Source organism: Struthio camelus, chromosome 7 (genome assembly GCF_040807025.1).
Source record: "Struthio camelus isolate bStrCam1 chromosome 7, bStrCam1.hap1, whole genome shotgun sequence".
In the NCBI taxonomy this organism is placed as follows: Eukaryota; Metazoa; Chordata; class Aves; order Struthioniformes; family Struthionidae; genus Struthio; species Struthio camelus.
The window spans coordinates 8,387,447-8,413,935 of NC_090948.1; the positions used below are offsets into that span (position 1 = coordinate 8,387,447).

The window sequence follows — 26,489 nt, forward strand, 5'->3', positions numbered from 1 at the left end:
ACAGCAGGCACAGGGGCTGCAAGGGGCTGCCGCTGGCTCCATCGGGGCTACCGCAGCTGCCTTTGCGGGCAGCCCGCGGGGGGCGGCTGCTTCTCGCTCCCCCTCGCCTTCCGCAGACCCCGCCGGCGCCTGTCCAGACGGTCACCCAACCGCCGCTCTTTCAACGGCTACAGCGCGCGGCCGGTCAGTCCGCGGCGCAGGCCCGGCGGCTCCCCGCACACGCTCCGGCCCCTCTGGAGGCCCGGCTGGCGCTCGGGAACGCCCCAGGCGCGGGCAACGAGGCGGGAGGCGCCGCCGCCGCCGCCGGCTCCGGGCCCCGCCGGGCAGGGGCAGCAGCAAGGCCCGAGCCGCCCTCCCCGCCTCTCCTTTCCCTTCCCCTCCCTCCGTCCCTCCTCCCTCACGCAGGCGCCGCCACCGCCCGCCCCGCGGCGCTGTGACGTCAGCGCGCGGCGCCGTGACGCGCCCGGCGAGACACTCCACGTCTCCGCCAATGGGGGGGCAGGCGGAGGAGAAGGGAGCGCGGCCGTTGGTTGGCCGCGCCGCCGCCCCGCCCCCCGCCCCCCGCCGCCGCCGCCGCCAGCGCCGAGGAGAGGGCGGGAGGGGACCCGGATGAGGCGGCGGCGGTGGTGGCGCGCGGGGAGCGGCGGGCGGCGGCGGCGCGGGGGGGGCCGCAGCCGTTAACCGCCGGCCCTGGCGCAGCGCCCGCCTCCGGTGGCGGCGGCGGCGCGGTGAGGGGCAGCGCGGGCGCAGGTGCGCGGGCGCGGGAGCGCCGCGGCGAGGATGCTGCTGGTCTATGTGATCCTGCTGTCGGCGCTGGCCGGCTCCTTCATCACGCTGCTGCTCCAGCTCCTGCTGCTCTACAGGAGGAAGCCGGAGCCGCCCGGGACGGCCCGAGGTCCCGGCGGCCTCGTCTACTCCCGCGTCGCGTCTGACTGCAGCCTCCGGGACTATCTGCAGGGCCCGGAGCCGGTGGGCGGCCAGGCGCCCTCGGAGCCGGCCCCAGCCCCGGCCCCGGCCGCGGCTGCCGCGCCGGCCGCCGCCGCGGCTGCCCCGGCGGAGCCCAGCGCCAAGCAGCAGCCTCAGGAGCCCCCTCCGGCCCCCTCGTCCCAAGAGGAGACCTGCCACTTCCTCAATGCCATCTTCCTCTTCCTCTTCAGGGAGCTCAGGGACACGGCCCTGGTCAGGAACTGGGTCACCAAGAAGATTAAGGTGGAGTTCGAGGAGCTGCTCCAGACCAAGATGACAGGGAAGATGCTGGAGGGGCTCAGCCTCAGGGACGTCTGCCTTGGGAACGTCTTGCCCGTCTTCAAAGCTGTCAAGCTCATTCGGCCCGTGGTCTGCAATGAAGAGGGCTGCCCCGAGGAGCTGGGCTTCGAGGTCGACCTGGAGTACAACGGTGGCTTCCACTTGGCCATCGATGCCGACCTGGTCTTTGGCAAGTCAGCCTACCTCTTTGTCAAGATCTCCCATGTAATGGGGAAGCTGAAGCTGGTCTTCACGCGCCTGCCCTTCACTCACTGGTCCTTTTCCTTTATGGATGACCCTGTGATAGTCTTTGAAGTGAAGTCTCAGTTTGAAGGGAGGCCCATGCCTCAACTCACTTCCATCATTGTGAACCAGTTCAAGAAAGTTATTAAGCGGAAGCACACCCTACCCAATTATAAAATCAGGTGAGATTCATTTTCTCCTCAGTGTTACTTTGGGAGGAATGTAATAGAATTGCTGTCATGTTCTTAGTAGGTAAAAAGAGATTTCTGCTGGTATTCTTACAGGCATATAATAGAGGTATTTGTGCATTACTTCTCTGATATCAGAAGCCTTCCATGAAAGTAAGCATGATTTTCCATTTATAGTAGGTTAGGTAGCTGGTGTGCGGTGGATTGTGAGTGCCCCAAATTACATACACCTAAGTGGTGGACATAGGAGGTATCAAAAATTCCAGGATCTTGTCAGATGTGCAACAATGGGACCATGGTATCCCTTTGGAAAAGGAAGAAGCATGGCTTTGTGGGACAGCATGTTGGTTTGGGATATCATTCTCTGAAGCACTGCCGCTGATGAGCCACCTTAGACAAGACTTCTCGCTTATACTTATCTATAGAAGCAAGGTTTCTGTCAGTTAATGTGAGGCAGGGATAAACTCACTTACTAGGGAATATTTTTGAAATCTCATGATAGATGCTGTCATATTCCTTTCCAGTCTGATGAGTTTCTTCAATAACTTTGAGGAAATCTAAAAGTTGATAGAGATGTATTGCCATTGTTGCAAGACTTTTGGAGCCTCTTTTTTTATCTCTTTTGTCTTCTCTCTTCTTTTTTTTTAAATAACCTAGCACATCTTCTCTTGTAAATATATGGACTGCAGTATAGATTGCGTTATATATATTGCATGCAATGCAGTATTCAGTGGTAAATCTGCAGCAGAAGTGGCAAGTGGCATCTTCTTTACGTGATTCCATTCCTGATTTCTGATTAAATATATTGAATGTCCTACCACTGTGAAGGTACTTTGTTTACTTTCTTTCTTGTATTTTGCCACTGTTAGAGTACCATGTGCCCTTTCTTCCTTGTTCATTCTTTGTAGTTTGTATTATTGTGTATTAAGTGAGAATTTCTTTTTTGTTTACCACGTTCTTCTGCAGTAACACTTCTCTGAAATTCCCCAGAGATGATTAACTCAAGATGCTGATTTGGAATTTGAAGTGTGATTGGCTTTGCAGTAACATGATTATTAAAGCCTTTTCAGCCTATTCTTCAGCAATCTAGTTTGTAAGAGTTTGCATAGAAGTGGATGTGTAAAATATACAAGATTTGGAAAGCCCAAAAAGGGCAGTTAGTAGCTTCTAAATTTCGAGGTTCTGAATTGCTCTCCAGAAGGCCCTGGGCAACAGTGGAACTATCAGAAGTGAGTTTGCTTCAATTTTTTTCATTATTTTGGAAAGAGCCTGAAACTATAAATTGTGGAAAAGAGTCTAAAGGAGAGGCTGGTGTAGCACTATAATAGTGACAGAGTGAACATTTTCAGTAAACCTAAAAAGAGCAAGTAGGACAAATGTTGTTTACATCCCAAAATTTTTACTGTGCCTGTATAACCAGTCATGGCATCCTCCTCCCCTAAGACGGAGGGAGGAAGACATCTTCAGTTTTCCTCGGGGAGACGCACCTGGACAGTAGGGCTCTCTTCATTTAGTTAGAGATGATGGATGTTCCATATACTTCTTAAGCTTTCTGCACTAGAAGGAACAAATTAGGCAGGTGTGAGCCATTGACACGTTAAAGAGACTTAGAGAAGAGAAACTAGAAGGATGATAAAAAGGAAAGAAGTGTCTGGGGCAGAAATGAGTAGAAGTGTATGAGGACAGGAGGTGACTGACATTGAGAACAACATAAGCATAAATTATTATAGAACCAAGCGGAGTTAACTTTATTTTAAAAACGTTCCCTTTAAGTTGTAGGGACTTGGGAATTTGGGAATGCTTAGGAGAAAAATATAGCATCATAGCTGTTTATCATACTAGATAGTAGGCTTATTGTACAGGGTGGCAAGTGTCCAAGGCTGTTACTTTTTAAACTTTAAATTTTGCCCTACGTTCTGAGCATGTAATTCTGACCTCACTGTATTGGGAAGGCAGGAGACTGAGCTTAATGCACATTAATGAAATTATCCTAAGGAAGGAGGATTGGATCATTGTCCTAACTGTTCTGAACTCTGCCTTTAACATTTTCTAGTGGGACTATAGAGCCCTACATAGACACTTTTAGACTTATGTTTCTTAATTTTCACCTATGAGTCCTTTAGCTGTCCACAGCTGCCCAAGAATTTGTTGAACACACGCTGAAAACGCATATTCTAGACCAGTGGGTCTCCAGTGAATTTATATAGATCACTACACAGTAAAACTTTATTACAGCCAAGTAATAACAACACACTTCTGTGTGATAGCACAGTTGCAAATTGAGACAGCATGCTTTACACGATGTGGAGAACAAATTTGTAGCCCCCTCATAAAATGCAAAATGTATTCTGTTAAGAGTGCATTGGCTTGGGATTATGATATTCTAAGGCCATGCCAATATATTCTTTAGCAAGGAATGTACAGGGAAAAAGTTAGTGTCGCAGCCTCTTAATAACCTTTATAGCTAACTTAAAATTTAACAATTTCTCATCCACAGGGAATGAGCTTATCTTCTCCCTATTTTCTCTGTGTCCTGTATTCTTTTTGTTTAGGTATACAAGTGTTTACCTCCATGTGTAATTCAAGACCCTTCTGATGTCTCCCTACTCTTGCTCAAGTAACTTTGTAAATAACTCTTTCAATAGCAGTAATTACTACCTTGGAAACAGAAGCATGCAAGGAGTTTTCTTTTGAGCCGGTTCAAAGGGGATCTTTGTTATCCTGCTAGTTTCCAGACTGAAGTCCGCAAAGGAGTTTTATCTTGTTTCAAGCTGCCGAGTATCATTAAAAGTGAAAATATGCCATTTTCTTTCTTTTGTAATTAGGTAACTCTTAGAGGACTATTACTTGATAGTGAATGGCAGAAGAGGAGAACTTCTGCCAGTAGATGACTCTGATCATTCTGTAACTAAGTTTGTGTAAAACAGGTGCCCCCATTTGTAATTGTAAAATACTGCATTAAAAAAATCATGCACGTGTCACGTCTTCGTGCAGGTACTGTCTGTTTCTACAGGCAAGTAGTTACACGCATACTTTTTTGTTTTTCCCAGACATGAACAAAATTATATGCAACAAAGCAGTGATTAGTAAGGCTATATATCATCATCTCTCTGTGTAATTCATTGCTAAAAGTGACTTTGTGCAACGTGCAGAACTATAGCTTGAAAGTGGAAGAAGACACCTTGCGTTCTTGATGCACTGCAAGTGTCTGAGGGGAGGCACTGTAGAAAAGTAAGTGCATTCTGAAGTTTGCCTAGCATATCGTGTAGAAGTTTCTTCATGTGAACAATCTTCAACTAACTGAAAAAGGGGGGATGTGCTTTGTTATGTCTAATGATTAAACTGTGTTTTCTAGCACTGCTATGGTGTGTGTTCCTAAGAGTCAGCTGCAGTTCTGTTGTTTTGAGCAGGTTCTAATTTCTCTTTGTGTAGCTTTCAGAGAGTCAGCTTTGTTTTTTTGGGGCTTTCTAAACAGTCAGAATATGCTTTACCATAATGAAGATACAAAGCTGCTCTTGTGTATGTAAAGGGGGATGGGAGGAATACTTGCAGGCTAATCTTTCTCCAATATTTCATTACCCTGTTATTTCTCTAGTGATGTTGAAAATCTGAAAGCAGCTGTGTTTTTTGTTTTGTATCCCCAAATTTAAGGTCTTGCAAGTTCATACATTTAGATTCTAAGCAGATTAGGTATTGCCTAAGCAGTGAGAGAGTTCTGTATATTTTAAGGGTGCTTGGTTTCTCAGTATGTTACATTAAAAATAGGCAATGTTATGTATATTAGCATGTTTGAGAAACTATGTTTTGCTTTATTTTACTGTATTTGATCACAGACTAGAATATTTTTCTTTCTTTAGAAATAATCTCACTGGGGATCACCTCTAACGTTTCTTTATCAGGTATTAACTAGATGACCTCCTGAGGCCCCCTCCAACATGCATCATCCTATGAACCGATCATTTGCAATGTTGTTAGTTATGTTAGCCAGTTTTATGCTTTACTTTGAATCTGGGGCTATAATGAGTTTCACTGGGAAGATGATGGTGTTAGCAAAACCGTTAGCCAAGCCTATTTTAAATTGCTGCTATAGAATGCAGTCTGAGGGTTACATAGCAATTTCTTTTTTTTGGCAAAACTTAAGCCAAGAAGTAATGTAAGTAGCTATTGATTTGAAGTGTTTCCTATAATAGAAATGACTTCATAGTATGGTAATAGAGGTCTTGCAAAAAGTATCAGAATTTTAAAAAGTATATATTATTGCTAAAACAAGTTAAGATTATGAGCATTTGTGACTTCAAAAATCAGCTCCCAGTAGAGAAATCTACTGTGTCTACAGCTTCTGCAAAGGAAGAGGATATAGATTTATTTTTATTTTTGAGTGGGTTATGTCTGGATTCTACTGTAGTTGTGATATGGGCTTCTTACTAATTAACCTGTAAGATGTACCTATTTGAAATTCTTTCTATCCTGTTGCTGCTAGAAGGGCAGATGAGGCTTTTTTTGTTTTGAATACCATGTCTCTACCCATTCCAGGTGGAAAAAAAACTTCTGGTATGCGGAAGCAGAAAAGGTAATTTTGAGGCCTTTTCTGCGCTGAGAAAATTGATGGTAAAGAAACTTACATGGGATTTTTAGGTGTTCCAGAGTTAATGTCCTGAATGGTATCAGTACAAAGACTTATTGTGTTACTGGCAAAGCAGTGATAACTAGAGTCAGCAGATCTGTCTGTTGATACTAGTGTTTCGTGTTTGGAAGATTATCTTCATAATGCATGGGCAAGTAATTTTTTTTATTCATGTAGGAGTTAGATAACTGGATCTGTAAGCAACCTGACACACAGTAAACAAAACCAAACCCAGAAACATTAAGTATTTTCGTTTCTTCCAGGATGTTGCCTCATACAGTGGAGCTTTTTACTCTCTTTATTTTGGGAGCTGTCTACCTCAGACACTCCTCGTCGTTGTGTCTGGAGGGTCACTAAATATGGGTTTCTTGAGATGAAATGAAAGTCTTGCTTATGTAGATATTGGTTCCTAAGGCTGTTGATTCTGGAAGGTTTTGAAACCTTTTATCCTTCTTCTTCATCCCAGCATTTTATGGGCTTTCATACCAGAAAGATCAATTTCTGTAAGAATGCCAATTTGAAACTTTTTTCATTATTAATTCACATTTAATAAATACTGGCAACTTATTGAACACTTTCTAGTAGACGGTTGTTGTGCTTTTTGGAATACAAGAGAACGTCTTTCCCCATGACTAGTCAAAAAATGTTACATTTTCTTTTACCTTGCCTGCAAGGGTCAGGAACTCATTGGAGATGAGTTAGTTAAAGAAACCTTTAACTGACCAGAGGTATGATTGGGGACAAAAAAAAGTCTAGAGGGATGGATGGAGAAATAAAAGGATCATTTTGGCGAATACTCTGTTTGCTGCAGATGGTGATCCAGTAAGGATTAGCACTAGTTGTCTTGACTGGAAAAGAAAACCTCCTCCAACATCTCTTACTTGAAACAGTGTATAAAAGATTCTTTATGCAATTATAATGAAAAGAAAATTACCTCATCAGTTTAACTCCTTTGCCATTTTAGATTTAAAAATACTTACTTTTAGTCCTGCAGTGGACTTTTTTTAATGCGAGTTTTGAGTGAAGGCTCTGAAAAAATCTCATAGAATTGATTTGACACTTCCTAACTTTTTACATGCACTAGCATTGTGAAAACGGACTTTGGTTTTCTGTTATTCTGAACTCTGATCTCAAATGCTTAAGCTTTGATCTTGCTGCTCAGTGAGAACAGATACTTTGCATAAAAATGCAAAGTCATAAAAATGACTCCTCTGTCATAATTTGCATATTTTTCAATACTCTTTATTAAAAAATACTGCTATTTGTTTTGTATTTTTACCTTTTGGAACGTGACTTATTTCAAAGTAAATGTAGGACTCTTAGGAGTTACTCACTTTACCAAACTGTAGGCATCTAACAGATGTCTGAGTTTGGATTTGAGTCCATCTTTGTAGGTGGAGATAGGTAGGTACTTTGAAGCGCTGAAGTCTGGCTATTCTGAGTCACCTTGTATAAGCTGTTTAATGGTCTTTACTCTCTGTGGGTAGATGGTGTGACTCTAATGTTCCCTACCAGTCACATAAAACTGAACACTAGATTTCCCTTGAAGACCTTGGAGGAGATTATTTCAAGGAGCAGAGGCACACTTTTTTTTCGTAAAAATGGGTGACTGTTGCACCTCTCAGTAGCTCATTTGGTATAGTAACATGTAAGATTCTCTTATAGAAAGTATTTTGTATATATTAAAAAATGAAATATTTAATCTTTTTTTATTAGTAAACGACATTTCGTCTAAATGCTCTTGAATAAGCAACCTGGGTGAGGACAATGGGTTTGAGTAGTCAGTGGTATAACAGTGTGGTCCTCTAGTCACTATGAAGCTTTATCTCAGGCTGCCAGTTTCGCTATTGTAGCTAGTCCTTTCATGTTGCTGGGTTACTGTGGTAAACTGCTTATTCTGTGTTCCTGCAGAAATTGCCTGAAGTCACCCAGTATACATCTGTGTTTACAATTCACGTTCATGCTTGTTGGATTTAAAACTGTTTCAACATTTGATCATTCTTAGTATTGTTGTTCTTCAGAGAACAATAGAAGAATTTGTTAATCTTATTAACAAAGCTTAAATGTAAACTTTTATCTAAAATGAGTATGTAGGGAAAACATTACATACCTCTGTGGTTTGTTAATTTGATAGAGAATCTGTATCACTGTGGGCTGCTAAAATCCATTAGTTGCTGAACTACAAAAACCTTTGCAAGATGATCTCAAACTGTGTCTTTGTCAAGAAGATAACAATCGTCCGGTACTATATAATTATTTTATTGAGCAGGTTTCATTCTGGGTGACAAATGAATATGAATATTTAATACAATTAAGAGAAAATCGTGTCTAAGTGTTTCTTTGTTTTGACATTCAAGGACCGAAGGAGACTTCTGTTCATAATAGTGGATAAAATCTCTTTGTGGAAGTGGCTATGGATGCTAGTTTATGCGGGATTTGGGGGTCATTATCTTATAAGCATTTTACACTTGTCAGGGTATTCATGACATATGTACTAGTCTGAACGTAGAGTTTATAAATTTCTTTAATCAGGTAGTTTCTGCTAGAGCTTCCGATTTAAACTAAAGAATATATTGCTGGAACAATGTTCATCTCAGCCCAGACACTTAAAGTGAGGGAAGACCCACGTAAGTTCTGGAAATTTTTCCTGTGATTATTTACCTTCACTATTTAACAAAATGCTCCTTATTTCAAAAGCCAGACAAATCTAGGCTAAAATTTAGGCCTTACTTTAAGGTATTTGGTGATTCTGGCCAGAGTATCTACCTGATTAGTGAAAAATTTAGCAATGAAGACATAAGTAGACAGATGTGCAGTGAACTTTTCTTTTAAACTGCCCAACCAGCAGGTGAAATGGTTTCTATGCAGTTTCATGGATGCGGGTGCATTTGAACTGTTCTACCGAAGATGCTAGGTGTATGGTAGGACCCTTAGTTTGGTGGATCAGACCTCATCAGATCCACACAAAGCCGTTTGGGTGCGTTTGCTTCCCTAAGTACTCGTTCTAGAAGAGCTTATTAGCTTGAATGCAGCTCTTATTAACTTGGGCAGGGCACCATCCGAATAAGCCCTCTTCAGCGTCTCCTTTTACTGCAGGACCCAGCAGGAGCGTGACAGCACTTAACACCTGTATGTGGGCATGTATAGCCAAGAATGCAAACTGCAGGAAGTGCAGCTGAGAAGGAAGAAAAGAAAGAGGAAAAATATTTTTTGTGAGATGAGAGAAAGGCAGAACTAGTTAGGAATAGAATTCTGAGTTGTGCTGTGGAAGGCTCCCCCTCTCCCCCCAGCTGTTATAATTTATTTTAACCTTACAACTACATGGGACCAACTTAACTTTACAATTTCTTAATTCTACTGTTCAACTTGCAGCTGCTGCAATTTAACTGAATGTTCTATGAAGAGCACTCATCCCTGTCCATTAAAACCGTTTTGTGTAATGGAAAATACAGGAACCTTACTATAGCAGTATGCTTTTAATGTTTGAAAGAGCTAGAAGTCATAAAAATCTGTTTGCAGTGGAGAGTGTATTACAGAGATCAGCTGAAAACAGTTGCTGTTATACATTTGCATAGGCTAGAATACGTTGAAAACCAGTAATTAATTGCTAAATATGGCTATTTTCAATGATTTAGTCTGAAATTAAATTTGGACAGTCATTCAAGAAAATTTGGTTTTAGCAGTTTGTTGTTGCACTGTAACACCTCCAAGGAAAACGTTAGTTAAAATTTACTAAGTTATTCTAAAATATTGGACAGAAAAAATCAGAAAAGTGTTCTCTCTGTTAGATATCCACAGGTTAAGTATTCTGTTCATGACTTTTAAAATCTGTTCTTAATGCTAAGCATCAATTAATTTTCCTATGTCAGTTTTAATTGGCAACATTGTTATAAAAACGCCCATTTGGGAGGAAATATGTACAAATATTGGGATCTGCTTTTATAATGTTGTTAAGTACAAGATCACGTTTTGTTTACTAGTGTCACTGAAATGAAGAAAATAATACCTATGGTAGATAATGCCATATACATAACCTGCTTTAAATCATGCTAAAACTTTTGTTATCTTGTCAAACAAACTGAAGGGTTTTAAATGTAAGCTCGTGTGTAGTAAGAAATAAAATAGATTTTTTCATAAATGTCACTTGCATAGTAAATGGCTTAAAGCATTATTCCTGTTTGCCTGAACTAAAACAGGAAAGTAGAAATTGAAGATCATAGTCTTGTGGCAACGTTGCAGAAGACATCATAGAACCGCTTAAATCACTGCTGTAATTGATCTGGCTTAGCTAATCATTCTTACGTAGCTAAACAGTATAACTCTGCAGTATAACTCTGAAAACTTCACAGCAGTTTGTTTTTCAGAATAACTATGCATACTTCCCAACAAAACTTATGGCAATGTTGTAGAATAAACAAAAAAATGTAATGTTGCCAAGCAGCGCCTGATGGATTACAAGGGGAGGTGGGGTGAGAGCAGCAGTGTTAGTCAGTAGTATTGTTTTAAAACAATACTATGAAAACTCATGTTGTTCTGTCTTTGTGAAAGGAGGAAAATTAGAAAAAAAAATATAATAATGATAATTGTAATGGATTTGTGTGATTATGGTAACTTGAGCAGCTGCCTCTTTTAAATGTAATCACAAGTCACGACTGTGCAAATTGCCGTCAGTGATGCAGCATTTAGAGAGTGCAGGAGTCCTTCCTGTTAATTAATCTTGCTCTCCTTTCCTGTATTTGATTGTCAGCAGTGGTGCCACACATCATGTTCAGACTGAGCTTCTGCGTTATTTGGTCCTGTTTACAGCACAGGCCCATTAGTAAAATGCTCTGCCTCACCAATACTAACAACTTTGCTTGGGGGACAATTGGGAAGAATGCCTCATGTGTGCCTCCCACCACTTTTGCAGCCCTGAATAGCTGAGGTATTTGTGAAGCAGATCCTCCGTCGCTGCTGAAAGGTGAGCCATCGCTCATTTCAGCTTTGAAAAATGTTAGCCTAGTCTCTGGATTAGGAATATCTCGAACGTTTTGAAAGACGTCAGGGGCATGAACTGGACCTTCTTCTATGTCGTTACAAGTGACTAGACAAATATAAATTGAGGAGAGACTTCTGTAGCATGTACATATTTACAGCTAACTGGAGGGGTATGAGATGTAAACCTTTGAAAGCTCTGGTGTCTGGATTTCAGATCAGATAAAAATATTTTTTCCCTTTTGGTTTACCACTGCCAGAGAGACTATCTTCAAGAGTGAAAGACAGTGATTTTCTGGATTCTCCAAAAAGCTGTCTGAGAGGGTACCATTAATTTTCATGTAGATGCGTGTGTTTAGAGCAGAGGATGAAAACTTTCCAATTCTATGGAAGAGTTGTGTACTGAGCTTAGATTTCTACTAGAAAAGTCAATATTTGTTTTTTTTCCTCTAGCCAGGATTGTTTTGTGGTTTAATATTCGTACAGAGATTGATACCTCCTCATGGGAGAAAATATTGTTGAAGTCGGAAAATGCACCTCTTTCATAGGAATGAATTGAGACAGCTTTTTGTATTTTTGCTGTCTGTTTCCCTGAAGGCTAATAAATTAAATGTATCCTACTTCCAATATGCAGCATTTTATTTATGTATGAACTGTATGAATATGTTGTTTTAAATATACTGCTGCATTTTGTTAGCATCATTTCCAGAACTTATCTAACTGACTGAATGCAGAGGGCTTTTTTTTTTCGTCTTTTTTTTTTTTTTTTTGAATGCCTAAAGGCTGCTTACTGCCTCTTTCAGCCTACATGAAGAAGCATATTCTGCATCTTCTGGCCAGTTTAGAGCAGAACCACAACACTTCAGGCATTCTAGTTAGACAGTGAATTTCTATTCTTGCCCTGCTTGAAACTGAAGTGTAGAGGGGGGATTTTCATCTTTCTCTTCTTAATTTGAACCAAGAACTGATTTCAGCTAGGTCACATAACATGAAAACAAAGAAGAAAACCTTAAAAAAGAAAAACTCAATCAAACATATTTAGGGAATTTAGATTTTTGGGAGAATGTATTCCTGGAATGTAAGTTCAACAAAGGCAAGTGCATGGTCCTGCACCTAGGGAGGAATAACCCCAGGCACCAGTACAGGCTGGAGGTTGACCTGCTGGAGAGCAGCTCTGCCGAGAAGGACCTGGGAGTCCTGGTGGACAACAAGTTAAACATGAGCCAGCAGTGTGCCCTTGGGGCCAAGAAGGCCAATGGTATCCTGGGGTGTGTTAGGCAGAGTGTGGCCAGCAAGTCGAGGGAGGTGATCCTGCCCCTCTCCTCAGCCCTGGGGAGGCCTCCCCTGGAGTACTGTGTCCAGTTCTGGGCTCCCCAGTACAAGAGAGACATGGCCCTACTGGAGAGAGTCCAGCGGAGGGCTACAAAGATGATGAGGGGACTGGAGCACCTCTCCTCTGAAGAAAGACTGCAAGAGCTGGGCCTGTTCAGCCTGGAGAAGAGAAGATTGAGAGGGGATCTGATCAACGTGTACAAGTATCTGAAGGGAGGGTGTCAAGAGGATGGGGCCAGCCTCTTCTCCGTGGTGCCCAGCGACAGGACAAGAGGCAACGGGCAGAAACTGAACCACAGGAAGTTCCACCTGAACCTGAGAAAAAACTTCATCACTGTGAGGGTGACAGAGCATTGGAACAGGTTGCCCAGAGAGGTGGTGGAGTCCCCTTCCCTGGAGATATTCAAAACTCGTCTGGATGTGATCCTGGGCAATATGCTCTAGAGGTCCCTGCTTGAACAGGGAGGTTGGACTAGATGATCTCCAGAGGTCCCTTCCAACCTAAACGACTCTGTGATTCTGTAAGAGAGTTCTATACGTGGCCAAATTGCTCTTGCGTGTGAGTTTTGATAAGCCTGCTTCCAGACTTCTTTTTACCTTGGTTATTTCAATACAGACAGTAATGGCAAGTCTTTTCACCTCTCCCAGCCATGTTTACAAAGACTTCCTGCAAATCAGTGGGAACAGAAGTCTGCCACTCCCCTCTACCTTCCACCCGCAACAAAGGAGCCAACTGAATATTTACATTTGTTTTTTGTTTTTTATCAGCCATTGCAGAGTGGGTCTTAAAGTTTAAAGCAATTAACAATTTTGAACATCTGATTCACGATACCACAAAGGTATTGAAATCATTGTAAGGAGGGCTGTAGTCTAAGCATCTGGAAGCACGTGCAAGATCTTTGAAGAAAAAAATCCCTGCCTTTTTTTTAGCTGTCTTGATTAAAAAGTAACTGTTGGTATGTTGAGAACTTAAGCTTATGAGCCTCCCACATGTCCCTGGGATAATATCCTGTAATAGGGTGGGTGGAGTGCTAGAAGTGGTTAGAATGTTTCCATTAAACTTCCTAGAAAATACACCCGCTCTCTCATTGTAATGCTGTTAGGCTGTTTGTAAACTGAATTATTTTTGCTGGTGTGAGTAAAGCAAAACTAGTTGATTTTTATATTTAGTAAGAGTATACTTTGAATTACTAAAGTCTACTGAATATGAATTCTGACATACTTTTGTGGCTTTCTTCCTTGTGAGATCAATGAAAGCTGGAGAGTTATTTTTACAAAATTTGCAGTGGTGGTGGATTAAAAAAAAAAAGGTACTAGGTTTTTTTTTTTTTTCTCAAAGTAAGGATGAGTTCTACTTTTTTTGTCTTTGATGTGAAGAATGATATAAGCTGTTTGCATTATAATACGTTTAAGCAAATGGTTTGCTAGGCTTAAGTAAGCTGATAAGTACTTTTTCAGTATCATTAATGTGATCCTGCTTTTTAGGAGTAGGCTGTAATATTTTAGAATTTTTGTGGCAGTAAACTTCATCCCAAGTTACACACAATGTAAGAATAGAGGTTTTTTAAAATGAATTACATTATTTGGTGTTAATCACAACTTTTTTTGAACTTTATATACCTCTTGCGAGTATGACTTTTAAGAATCAGATGAAAAAGGCTATATTAAAATGGATTTTTGTTATGTTTGAGTTTTATTCTATCATTTATCAAACCAGTGCTTACTCCTAAAACTGAGAGAAAACCCCAGCGATTACTCCTTCCAGGATATTTTAGATATTAGAGTCTTCAAATATAGTAGGATTTATAAAAGTAATTAATGCTTTACTAAACACAGTTCCTCTGGATTTTGATTTATTCTTACTTACTCTGATAAATGAAATTTGAAGACTTACAAAGTATACTGGAGAACCTTATGCTGAAGATACTCATATTTTCACCTAGTGAGCTCTTTTGAGATTTAAGGTCTCATCTTACTTTATTATGTTTTAAACTTTCAGTTAGTGTTGCATCACATAAATTTGTTATTCAATTGAAAATTCTTAAACCTGACATTATGTAATCTGATTTTATGGCAGAAGAGTAGCACCAGAAGTTATATAATACAAGTGAAGAATGTGGTCTTAAGCAGATAACTGGTGATTTTTAGACCACCCTGACATCAAACTTCCTTCACAAAACCAGAGAATAATTTATAACTTTCCCCAGAAGTACTTATTACATGAATGTGTTTGTTCTTTTTTAGCTAAAGTTGTGTGCAAAATTCTAGCCACCTCCTGCATTAAAAAATCAAGCTATAAATCTTCCTGCTTTTGACAATAAAAGTAGGAAATGGACTGCTGAAAGTTTTGAAGTTTGTCATTCTCTGTTTAGTCGTTAACAATAATTTTTGCACTGTGATTTTTGGATGTTCTTTACAGATGAAATGAACATAAACATGTAAGCCCTTGGATATCTTTGGCCAAATAGCTTAATATTTTTGTTCTTGATCGATTTCCTCATGCAACTGAAAGCAGTTGTAGTTAAGTAGGTACTGGTGGGAGAGATTAATTTAGCTAATAGGCTTATTGAACTAACCTAAGGTCTAAAAGACTCTTGTCTTCTCTGATACAAAAAAAAGGCCTAAGGCCCACAAAACAATCATCATGCAATACTGAATACTAATTAATAGTAATATCGATGAGATTTTTTTTGAAGTAGAACACTGAGTTATAGCCTTGTTCCAAGTAGATGAAAGGTTGGGGGTGTTTTGAGGAGGGTGTCTTTGTTTTCACAGGACTTGACCTGGAAGGAAGAATAGGGCTATTCAAGGTTCTGAAAATGCCCAAATGAGGGGGCTTCATTTATTTATTTGCCAAATGCAGTTTTGGTACTAGCTTTGAGTGAAATGCTGATGAGATGAGAGCATCTGAGTTTGGTACTATTGCCATTGCAGTTACTCTAGGAAATACAGCATCGATATAGCGAAGAAATTTTTAGCATGAAGAAGGCATACTGACTACAGGCAGCGTCTGAAAACGCTTTTGTTGTGCTTTGTATGTGGAAGATCTAAGTATTATCTTAAGTATAAAATCTTTAATATTGTATAGTAATTGAAGAACTTTCTCTTAATTACCTTTTAGTAATCTGACATAGTTCCTGATGTGAAATGACATTTAATGATAATTTAAAAGCAAACCAGAAAGGCACTATATGCTTCTAGTATGAGGTGCTTTTTTGTTTTGTTTTGTTTTTCGATAGCATGTCATATCCAAGCAGAGTTTTTGGGATGGGAGGGTACACAGTGTTTGTTTGCTAGTGTAACTACAATATGCCTATTTTACTTCTCTGGAAAAGATGAAGAGTTTACAACGGTTTAGCCACTACAGTTTAAAAGCAGCATAATTCTTTCCCCACAAAATCTATTTTTTGGCATTTTAGTATCACGTAACAGGTTTGGAAGCAAAAAGGAGGTTTTTGGATATGTGAATTGCGTTGGTATAATCCTGCTTTCTCCATCAAGGGTTTGTGATTTGCACATGAACATGAATTTTGCCTTTTGACCTTGTTGAATAAGGATATAGGAGCCTTAGACCCCACTTGAAAGGGATCTAATAAGGATACAGTGAAAATTTGCCTCGGAGACCTGGGTAACAACTTGGAAATGCTTAGAAAGACGATGTATTTCTTGGAAGTAGTTTTTGGTAATGTTTCTCAACTGTTATACTGTCAGCAGTTACTCCAGGATTTTCCCAGACTATTGTCATGTCTTAACTGTCCCCCACTCCCACTTCTTAAGCAGCTAACGGACCAACTGCAGACTCTTTGTTATGCTTGTGCTCCACTGAAGGAGGTCCACCAATTCCTGCAACTGTTTGGGTACTGGTTAAAGTTAAGAAGGGAGCTGAAAATACTAGATTGGTATTTAAAGGTATAGGTAACTAAATAAAAACCACATTTTTTTCTTGTTCAGAGTTTGCAATTGAGAGCCTTGATTCATAAGAGCAATCTACCAAAACTGATCTTACCCGAGATCCTGGGCTAACTACTGTGATGAGCATCCAGTCAAAGTGACATAGTTTCCCGTTACAGTTTCTTCCTAGAATTTCCTGAATAAGAGGTTCACCAGCAGGCTACACAATCTTTTATTTCTTTCTTAGTCAGTGTGGTGAATTCTAGGCATTTATTTGTGAAATTTTGCTCATTAAAGGTGGACTAAATGTAATGGTACACTTTCCTGTCCTCTAAAAGCTATTACACAAGTGCAAGGTTATTTATAGAAGGTAATTGATAAAATAAATTCTACTTTATAATAATGAGCTTGAGATAAGAAGTATCATTCCTTTACCTAGGAAGACTTGGGACATGGAGATACTGAATCACTAAAGGTAACACGTAGTCTGCAGGGAGTGAGAACAGAGTTCCTATCTGTTGTCTGTTTCACTAAATTATGTTATTGGGAGTGTTAGCTAAAAGCCTACTTTTAATATTAAATATACTGAAAAATAGCTTCACTTTCATATTAAGTGTGCTTTGATATTCCCACTGTAAATGTTTTCTGAAACCGACTTTATAATTCATTTTATCTCAAAATAGGATTGTTCTTTAGGCCGGAAAGTTAGAGGCATTACAAAAGTAGGAAATCTGGCTTCTCCCCAGGGAGGAGAGCACGCATTATTGTTCTGTTGCAATCCTGTTTAACTGAACAAAAGGCCAGCAGCGATAGCTCTGCAGGAAAGCACTCCTCAGAGTGCTGTTAGTTATGGGTGACTGTGTTTTTAGAAGGTGGAGTAGCTTAAGGCTTTCTCTAGCAGTGGGAGAAAGGTAGGAGAACCTGTGACCCCTGACTCTTGTTACATGCAAGTATTACATTGCCTCGGTGGTTTTGCAATGCAACCCGCGAGGTAACTAAATGTTACTGTGTTACAGAATATAATAGTCTCTCTCTGTATTCGTTCACTCCTTCCCGGTAGGAAATATTCTTTCTAGTCGCTTTCTCTTAATAAATTCGATTGGGTTGTCTTGTACTTAAACAGTCTGTCAACAGTTCACTTAACTAATATGTAATTAAAATCTCCGTAAAAGAATAGTTTGCTTGACGTTTATATTTAATTCTGGAAATGCACAAACTCAATAAATTAACTTAAGTAGATAATAGCTGCTAGGTTAAAAAAAAGTGGAATGCCGTAGAGCAGTAGTTATACATAAAAATGCATTTAATTTGGGATATTTGTATATTGCTAATGCCAATGGAAATAGGCAATCTATTAGGTTTTTTTTTTTTTGGGGGGGGTCAGGCATTTTACAAATTAGTTTTGTTGTTAGAGGTGTGAACATAAGCCCTTGTTGTAACTTAGAAATTCTGTGGGATAGCTTTTCAATCCTGTTATTTTTAGTAAATTTTATTAGCCTGTGAGTGCTACGCAACCCAAAGTCCAATATATAATCTCGCATATATTGCACATTTTTGTAGGTAACTATATTGCATTTTAGAATAGTTTTTTCTCTTTAATTCATTGTTGCATTAGTTCAAAAAAACCCTCTATTTTCAAAATCAAAATTATAGATCCTATCCTGTCTTAATCTAGCAAGAAAAGTGGCTTGTGCAGAGCATTATTTTATCAGTCTCTGCTGTGGCAAAAGATTGCAGTGTGTACTGTACTTAAAACGTTGTTTTGAAATTACTTTTGAAACAGCTTTGGTTTGCATACACAGTTTTTATATATCTACATTTTTATTGGAATGTTTTAGTTACTTTTTCTTTTTTATTCTGACTTATTTTTAACAATGAAAATAAATTTTTCCTGGTTGGGTGGTTTGTGTTTGTTTATTTGTTAAAGAGCCTGCAGGCTGTTTATGGTGGGTGTAAGGGAACTGCCTATCAGTACCAAACTCTTTAAGCCTTGCATTTATAGAAATTCATATAGGTGACAGTAACCCATTGGATCCTCTTTCTTTTTCTGTCCCTCCCTCCCTGAAAATTTATTTCAATAATTGCAACAGTGAGAATCCTGGAGGTGGTCATTAGTTTGAGGTTCCCAAGGGAAGCTATTTTTTGGAAGAGGAGAATTTGGGAGATGGTGCATAGACAATTGTTGGTGCTAACTGAAAAGTTATTTGCACTGTTGCCTCTTCTCTTAGAAAGTAAGTTCCTGCTGTGCTGAAAAATAAAATAAAAAACCCCTACCTATATTTACTCATTCAAAACTTGGCATTATTTTCCAGTAGTGGAATGCGTGATCATTTTTAGCCTAACAAAACCTGAGCTGAATTCTGTGGAGAAGTTTGTGCTGTGGCTTAGTATGGATCTTGGTGGAGCGGTGCCCTTCACCGAGGCCTCCGCAGGTCCTTTAGTGGCGTTATTTCTTAGGAGTATGTAAAGTGCAAATTGAGGGGTTTCCTTGGTGCTATTTTCCCCACTGTTGTAATTATAGTATTTCTTGAATTGCTAAAGGAATAGTAAAGTAAGATTATGGGTAAAATATCAAACCAGATAGTGTAGAAATAGACAATATTTTGGCTTTGTTGTTTATGGTATACCCATAAGCCTAAAACATGGCCGGTGTGATTTAATCATTTCGTATATAGACTTAAGTATTTTATTCAATATTCATTTTTTAAAACTGAATATTTTTACTTGACCAATTGGAAAACAATTTTCTCCTTGAAGAGTTAATGAGGGAGAAACTCGGAACAAAATTAAAGTTAAAAATTGAATCGGATTTCAGTTAAAGAAAAAAAAAGAAATAAGTGTTAAGATGTATCTATTCACAAGCAGAGCAAAAGAAATGTCTTTCTCATGGCTTTGTATCAAGTCAACAAGGCTGATGCACTGTACTAGTACAAAAACTAAGTGTCCTGAATCAGAGCGTCAGACTCCCTGCTGAAGAGTGTGTTGACAGTCAAAGAGCACTTGGATTATTTATTTAAATTTCTGAAGCCGTTCAGTTCAGAACCGTGTGACTGTTTCCTGAACATACTGTGATCTCTGAATGTGACAAGCACATGCTTATGATGGTTAAGCAAGCAGTGTTTATGAAAGACTTCTTTCTTATGAAATGGCAAATATGTCCTGCAGACAGTGGTGTTCATATTTTGTGATTAGTAAGTCTTCTAAACAGAAATAATCACTGGAAGACTATTGGTGATAAAGAATGGAAAATAAAGCACAGGCAAGTGACAGAAACAAGACCACTAAATAAAAATGGAAAAAAGAAATAGTCCAGAAATGCTTTCCCAATTGCTTTGTATAAATACTAGTGCAGTTTCCATAATATTTTTCTAATTACAGGGCTGTATCCCTTGCTATTAGCGCTGCATGTGCACCGTGTGTGTGTGTATCTTTATCATGTGATGTGACTGCAGCTGTGCAGCCTTTCCCCCTCCTTTCTTCCCTTAAATCATGACTGTGTCCAACACTGAAATAGTATGACTTAAGAATGAAAACTGTATTTGTAAGTCAGCATACTCTAATCAAAAAGAGCCAGTAATGTGGTGAGATAATATGTGTAAAACACTTAGTATCTTGAACATTAACTGCTTTTCTTATGAGTCATATGCTACAATAAGGGAAATAAGACTCAAGGAGAAGAATTAAAATAAAGATACAGATATTCAAAAAATAACGAGCCTGACTGAAAAGAGCAATCAATTGTTTTTCCCATGATGAGAGAAGTATTAGTATATGTAACAGAGTAGTGTCCTATTTATTAGGTTGCATTAGTCCTTCAAGTACAGCAGTGTCCTAACAGTTATGTCAAAACATGCTGATGTAATATGCAGGTGAATTCAAAATTTAAAGATTTGTTTAGATGTTTACTGTAAAAGCACCCTTCTGTTAAATTGTGTGTTTGCAATCATAGAAATATACTGCAAGTTCATCGACTTCCCTTTTTCTCAAGATTATCTCCGCTAGTAAACGTAGTACTCAGATAATCCATTCCAGTGAAGTGGTCATTGTGTTTACATATTCTCCAATCCCCTGCATTCAGGGAACAGATTTAGCTTCTGCTTGCTTCTTTTGACCAGTAAGTATGCTGCAATAGCAATTTTTTTCTTTAGGAGTCTTGAATAAAGTTTGGTCTTGTTAATGTTTTTTAATTCTGTGCATTACTCCTGCTTATGTATTTTGAATTATGGTAAATCTATTATATATTTTTCAGGTTCAAGCCATTTTTTCCATTTCAAGTACCATCACCTGACGACTATGAGGATCGAGACCTCTGTATACAGGATTTTCCATTGACAGAAGGTCGACTAAAAGTTACGTTAATTGAATGTACAAGGTATGTTTTGTGGTTGGTCTGTCGTTCTTATGATTATATGTATTTTCTTAAATTCATAATAGTGATACTTGCAAGCCTGTTCTGCTTCAAGAAGATAACAGCTTTACTGTTGGGACTGAGCTCTAATCAAGAAATATATTCTTTTAAGTAAAAATGCTGTGATCAGTTGAGCAAATGAAAGTTGCAGTAAGTTTCTGAGATACTGTTTGCGTGTTTTGCCTTTCTTTTGGATTTTGTCTGGTTACAATCTAATCTGTTCTTTCAGCACACTAAGTTATGAAAAGCTGTCCATGACAACATAAATATTGATGCAATTGTAACATGTTGTAAGCCGAGGGAAGTGATTATTTCACTCAGTTATACCTGGAGTGATCTAAATATAAATCATTCTATAAATCATTATTTAATGTCTTTGTCGTGAGCAAAGTAAGAGAAAGATAATCTACCTCTTCTATGAGAGTTTACTGGAGAGCTAATTACCCTCTCTAAAACTGAAAAAAGGGGTGTAGGTTTTTGGTGTGTTCTTTGTCAGGATTCTTTGAGCCCTCGGTTTGTGTTGGGTCTTATCCTAGTGGTGCTTACACTCTTTGATCTAATCATATACCATCCTGATCTTCGTGAACTGAGCTCTGATTTGCAGTGAGTTTTTAACAGGTTCTTTTCATTGCTCATGTTACTGTATGAGCTCACTTCTGCAATTTTTTCTTTAGCCTCGTATGAGAGTATTAGAACAGTATTTGGTATACCAACATAGTTTCAGTGTTATATAGGGAAAAAACCCAAGTTTATTTCCAGATGGTTTTCTTCTCCTCAGACTACTAGCTGGACCACAGAATTGACTTTCTGCAATAAAACTGCTGCTTACTTGTATTCCTTGTGTACTTTCTGTGACTGGTCCAATAATAACAGATGATTCAGTACGCTCCTTGACTACGGTTAGCAGTGTTTCCTCTTCGTTTGTGCTGAATAAGGAGACTCACAATCCCCCTATATAGGCAGTCTCCAATTTTGCTCCAGCAGTATGGTTATCTTTATTATAATGGGGTACAAAATAACCACCTTCAGTTGTGTGCGATTGTTTTTGTTTTGGAAAGTCATTTTTAAATACTATACCTTTCCTGAATCTGAAGTGCTGTGCAACGTCTGCAACACCTCACTAATATTTTATTTCTTTCCAGGATATTTTGAAAGTGAAAATGTTCTGTTTGACATCAGCAGCTGACCTTTCAGTATTTTGAGCTGTCACAGATGCCTGTCAGATGGCCCAGAGGAGATGCAGTTGCAGGTTTGTCAGGCCCTTTAAACTTCATGCCTGACTTAATCCAGCCATTTTATGCATCTTGGAATCTCTGGACATGCCCTCGAAGATTGCATATGAGCAAACACCTCTCAGTCTAGATGCCTGACCCTTGGCCCTATAGTAATGCCTCAGATCATGCAGGTGTCTCATCCTTTTTTGAACTTAAGCACCTGCTGTCCATAAAATCCCATTATCAGTGAACGTTTCTGCTTACTTTGCACTTGAAGGCGTTTGTGGGGAAGACGCTGAAAGGCACACAGAGGATTTGGTAGTAGTAGAAATATACAGTATTCACAAAAGTAACAATTTCATAATTTACCCTTTTCATCCCCACTGTATGTGAGCTAGTATGAAGGTGGTTTAGGGTCATGTTGAACTGTTCATTTGCAGTGAAGCACTGTATACTGAAATATAGAGCTTTTTCCACTCATGTCTTCCTTAGGGACCTTTGCTCTATTCTTGTACTCTCCATCTCCCTCACAATTCCTCAGACCTCTCTTTGAGATTCTTAAAAGTGAGCATGGTAGCCTGGTGCTGGGAACTCTTTGCTTTTTCCCTCCAGATAGTTCCTTATCTGAAGGTGCTTCAAGGTCATTGGGTCCTCAGAGCCTTGTCTGTCTTTGGGCACATACCTCAGGGAGTCTGTAGTACAGTTTATATTTACATTTGAGAGAATTCATAGCAGCATGTTTATAACTTCCTAATGAGAACCAGCAAACTATATGGATCATCTGAAAGTTTTTTTTTCTTCTTGGAAATCTTTCCAATTCCGTAATTAAAATATCACTTTAACTTTGTGGGTTTTTTCAGCTTTGCTCAAGATCCTGGGAGTTTTTTATATTCTATCTCAATATGGTAGCAATTCTATGATTTCTGTATACAATTTGGAGTAGGATTTTTGATGCCGACTTTGTATTCCATCTAATCTTATAATAGTATTCTATTACTACTTCTGTGTTCAGATTCCTAAATGAAGATAAAACTGTCATAGTGGAAGCATATAGAATTTGCTTTTTAAAGTATATTTTTACTATATATCCCCACCTCTGGAAAGCTAGGCACTTTTTAATCATGAATAACATTTCTTAGTTAAATATTTAAGAGCATCAAAATGAACAGAAAGAAAATTGATGCATTTTTCTGTAACAGCTTTTGTGTCTGTGTCAGCTCAAAGGTTGTGTAATTTTCACAAATAAGATGCTTTAGATGAAAGCTTAGAAGTGGTCCTTGTCAAAAATATGTAGAAAGATTAAAAAAAGACAAAAAACACCTGATAGCTCTTTTTAAAAGGATAAGAGGTTTGTCTGAGTTTTTAATCCAAAATATGTGTCTACCTTTAGCTACTATAAGATGTGCTGTGTACAACTTTAACACCGGTCTGTGTCCTAGAGTTGGTTGTTTTTTCTTTGATAGTGCTGATATCTACCTGAAGAGCTCTATAGCTGTTTACAGTAGGGTATTGTGCATGAAGAACCACTCTTGTTTGCTCTGAATATAATGAAAAATGTCATATACAAGAGAATCGCAGTGTAGTGAAATAGAAAAATAAACAGCTGTAGAATTTTCACTCTGATCTTTCCGTAACACTCTCTGGAACCAAGAAAAACGGTCCTATGTTGTGAAGTTTAGGATGAGAGTGGACTACATGAGGTTATTGCTGCTTAAAAAAGAAAAAAGCAAGTTCTTTGTTTTGTGGAAAAGTACTACACTGCATGTTGAATGTTTAAACGAGCTAAAAATTTTCAATGGCAGTTTATAGAGTTCTTCCGCTAGAGGGTGGCAGTGTCTTTCCTTTTGTGTAAGGCTGTGCCTGTAAGTCTTACATGGGTGTCCGTATGTGTTTACACATTGAACATAGTAATAGAGTGTATGAATGGAGAAGAGTGAGTGTAAAGTATCTCGGATATATGGAATGGTATTAGAAATCTCATTTCTAATTTTTTTTTTCCTAATTTTCTATTTCAGGTTACTTATATTTGGATCCTATGAAAGAGAAACAAATGTTCACTGCACAATGGAGCTGAGCAGTAATGTTTGGGAAGAAAAATCAAGGAGTTCTATTAAAACGGTAAAATCTTGGCATACTGCAGTATGTCTCATGTTCGTAATACATTGTTTAGAAAGAATGTATGTTTTGGACAATCAATGGACAGTTTAGCAGAAAAAAGAGTCCCTTATGCTTTTTTTTAAATTTCTTTTTAATCCAAAGTTTCACTGTCAAATTAACCTGAATGGATAACAGCATGTTCTATTATCACAACAGTGCTTGAAAGTATATCCAGTCTGAACATATAAATTATCAACTTCCCATCTACATTAAAATGAATAGTGTAAAATACACATTTAATAGTCCAGTTATTGGGGGAGAAAAAGGAATGTTTAGAATATAGTGAATACAGTTAATCTCTCTTTCAGTGGGCAATGTATTACGTTCTGATGTGGATGTTGAAGACTTACGTGATCAGAGTAACTCATATGATTATTTCCCTCTCTCCTCTGTATTTTGAGAAAATGCAGAGGGAATTTCCATAGACTTACAAATTTTTTTGGAGCATATGAAACCTACTCTGGCTGCTGAAGAAAAATACTACTTTGTGTCTGCAAATACAGAAAGCAGGAGTGTTAGTAGTGTTGTAAGTTAATATGTTACTAATTATCATACTTGACAACAGGCAGTTTAGCAGCGTACAGCCTACAAATTGTATTTCTACCTTCTTTGCTGTGGGAAGATGAGAGTTAATTTCTTTTCCACAAGAAGTGCAATGTACGAAGGAGCTTTTAAATTTCACATTAGTGATATACTGGTTGCCATCAGATTGAACTAGGCTTATGTTGAGCAAAAAGTGATAAGCTCATTGTAAAAAAAACTAAAGTTTTATAAGTATTTTAACAAACCATTTATGCAAAGAAATCGCTGGAATAAAATTGTGTTGCATTCTGCGTTTTACCCTCTGCTGTCTGAGTACCCCTAGCCCAAGCCCTGTGCTTTTTGTTGTATTTACTGCACAAAGGAACACTAACTGGAGTTTTGTTTGTAGATCATGGTCATTTTCCCACTGGAGTGACAGGAGTCTGGAATTTCAGCATCCTGTTTAGTTTATGCAATGAATTCCATTTTGCATTGCTTTAAAAACTCCTTTTGACAAATACTGTGATATGTGTTTTCAGCTTACTGTATACTATTTTTTGCCCAAAAGTCTTTGTGACTGAGCAACAAAGACAACTGCCTATTGTTGTGCTCTTGTTCAGGAGAAATACTTGAAGGGATGGTATAGATTTATCCTTTTTCTCTTAGCAATAAAGAATACTCGATTGTAATTAGGTTTTTGAGGGCAGCATGGGAGAGGCAGGGAGGGAAGTAAGCAAGGAGTCTCTATGAAGTGCAGACTGAGAAACTTCTGAGAAGAGCTTGCCTAGAGCTCAGTTCCGCAGCCAAACTTCATCACAGAAACCTACAGCAGTTCAGGACTACATCTGTTAGTTGTCTCTTGTCTTGTCCTCCTTTCTACCCTTTCCTAACACTGTTGTGGGTGTCCATGTGGTTGCGAGCTAGCCATGTCAGCTTCCTGAATTGCTATGCTGCGTGATAGCTCCAAGTGGAAAGAAGGAAGCAGAAATGTGTGGGGAAAGAAGAGTGGGATGGTACCATTTCTTAAGCTAGTTTAAGTTGCTGAAGCATTGCACCATCAGAGGTGATAGAAAGCAGAAGGTGTTCTCGGTGGTTCTGAAAGGAATTACGTAGTCCACTTAACTCTAGAAGCTGCTGAAAGTTACTGGCCTTCATTGAAGCAGTAGGTCTGAAAAATTCTTTTTATTTAATGTCTCATGTGGCACTTCTAAATTTTGTTTAACTTTTTCTGATTTGTTTTAATCTATTTTTAACTGTTAAGGTTTTTGCATGTTCACGTAAGGGTAAGATAGGAGCAATTCAGCCTCAGTAGTCTGACCAGTTTATAGTCCTAACCCTTTCCTAATAAGGCATACTTAAAAATTTTCAAGAAACCAGCAATACTGTTGTCTTTGTTCAAAAAAAAAAAAAAAAATCAGCATCTGGACACAATCCTGCTCATACTTAACTCATCTGAATGAGCCCTTAGTTGGGATAAGTTTGTATGAAGTTATGCATGATTTTTGCAGGGTTGGTGCCCTAGCAATTGAAGTGGCAGTACACTTATTTAACATTATGCTCTGTGGACAAATTGATCTGTCTTTATTTTTTAGATAATTTTGACTACCAATATTGGAATATGTTTTTTTTCTTTTCCTTCACTCTTGTTGTTTTAAGAGCATAATAGCACTCTGTAAACAGTGTGGTGCCAG

General features: G+C 38.9%; 1 protein-coding gene across 1 annotated transcript in view; it reads left to right on the forward strand.

The window, feature by feature from the left end:
• The first annotated feature begins 702 nt into the window (after positions 1–702).
• Positions 703–26,489, forward strand: part of PDZD8 (PDZ domain containing 8) — a 64,988-nt gene continuing 39,201 nt past the window's right edge. The window contains exons 1-3 of the mRNA XM_009668673.2: positions 703–1,670; positions 20,747–20,869; positions 24,135–24,237. Coding sequence (XP_009666968.2) covers positions 781–1,670; positions 20,747–20,869; positions 24,135–24,237 — 1,116 coding nt within the window. The 5' untranslated portion in view covers positions 703–780. The remainder of the gene's footprint in view (positions 1,671–20,746; positions 20,870–24,134; positions 24,238–26,489) is intronic.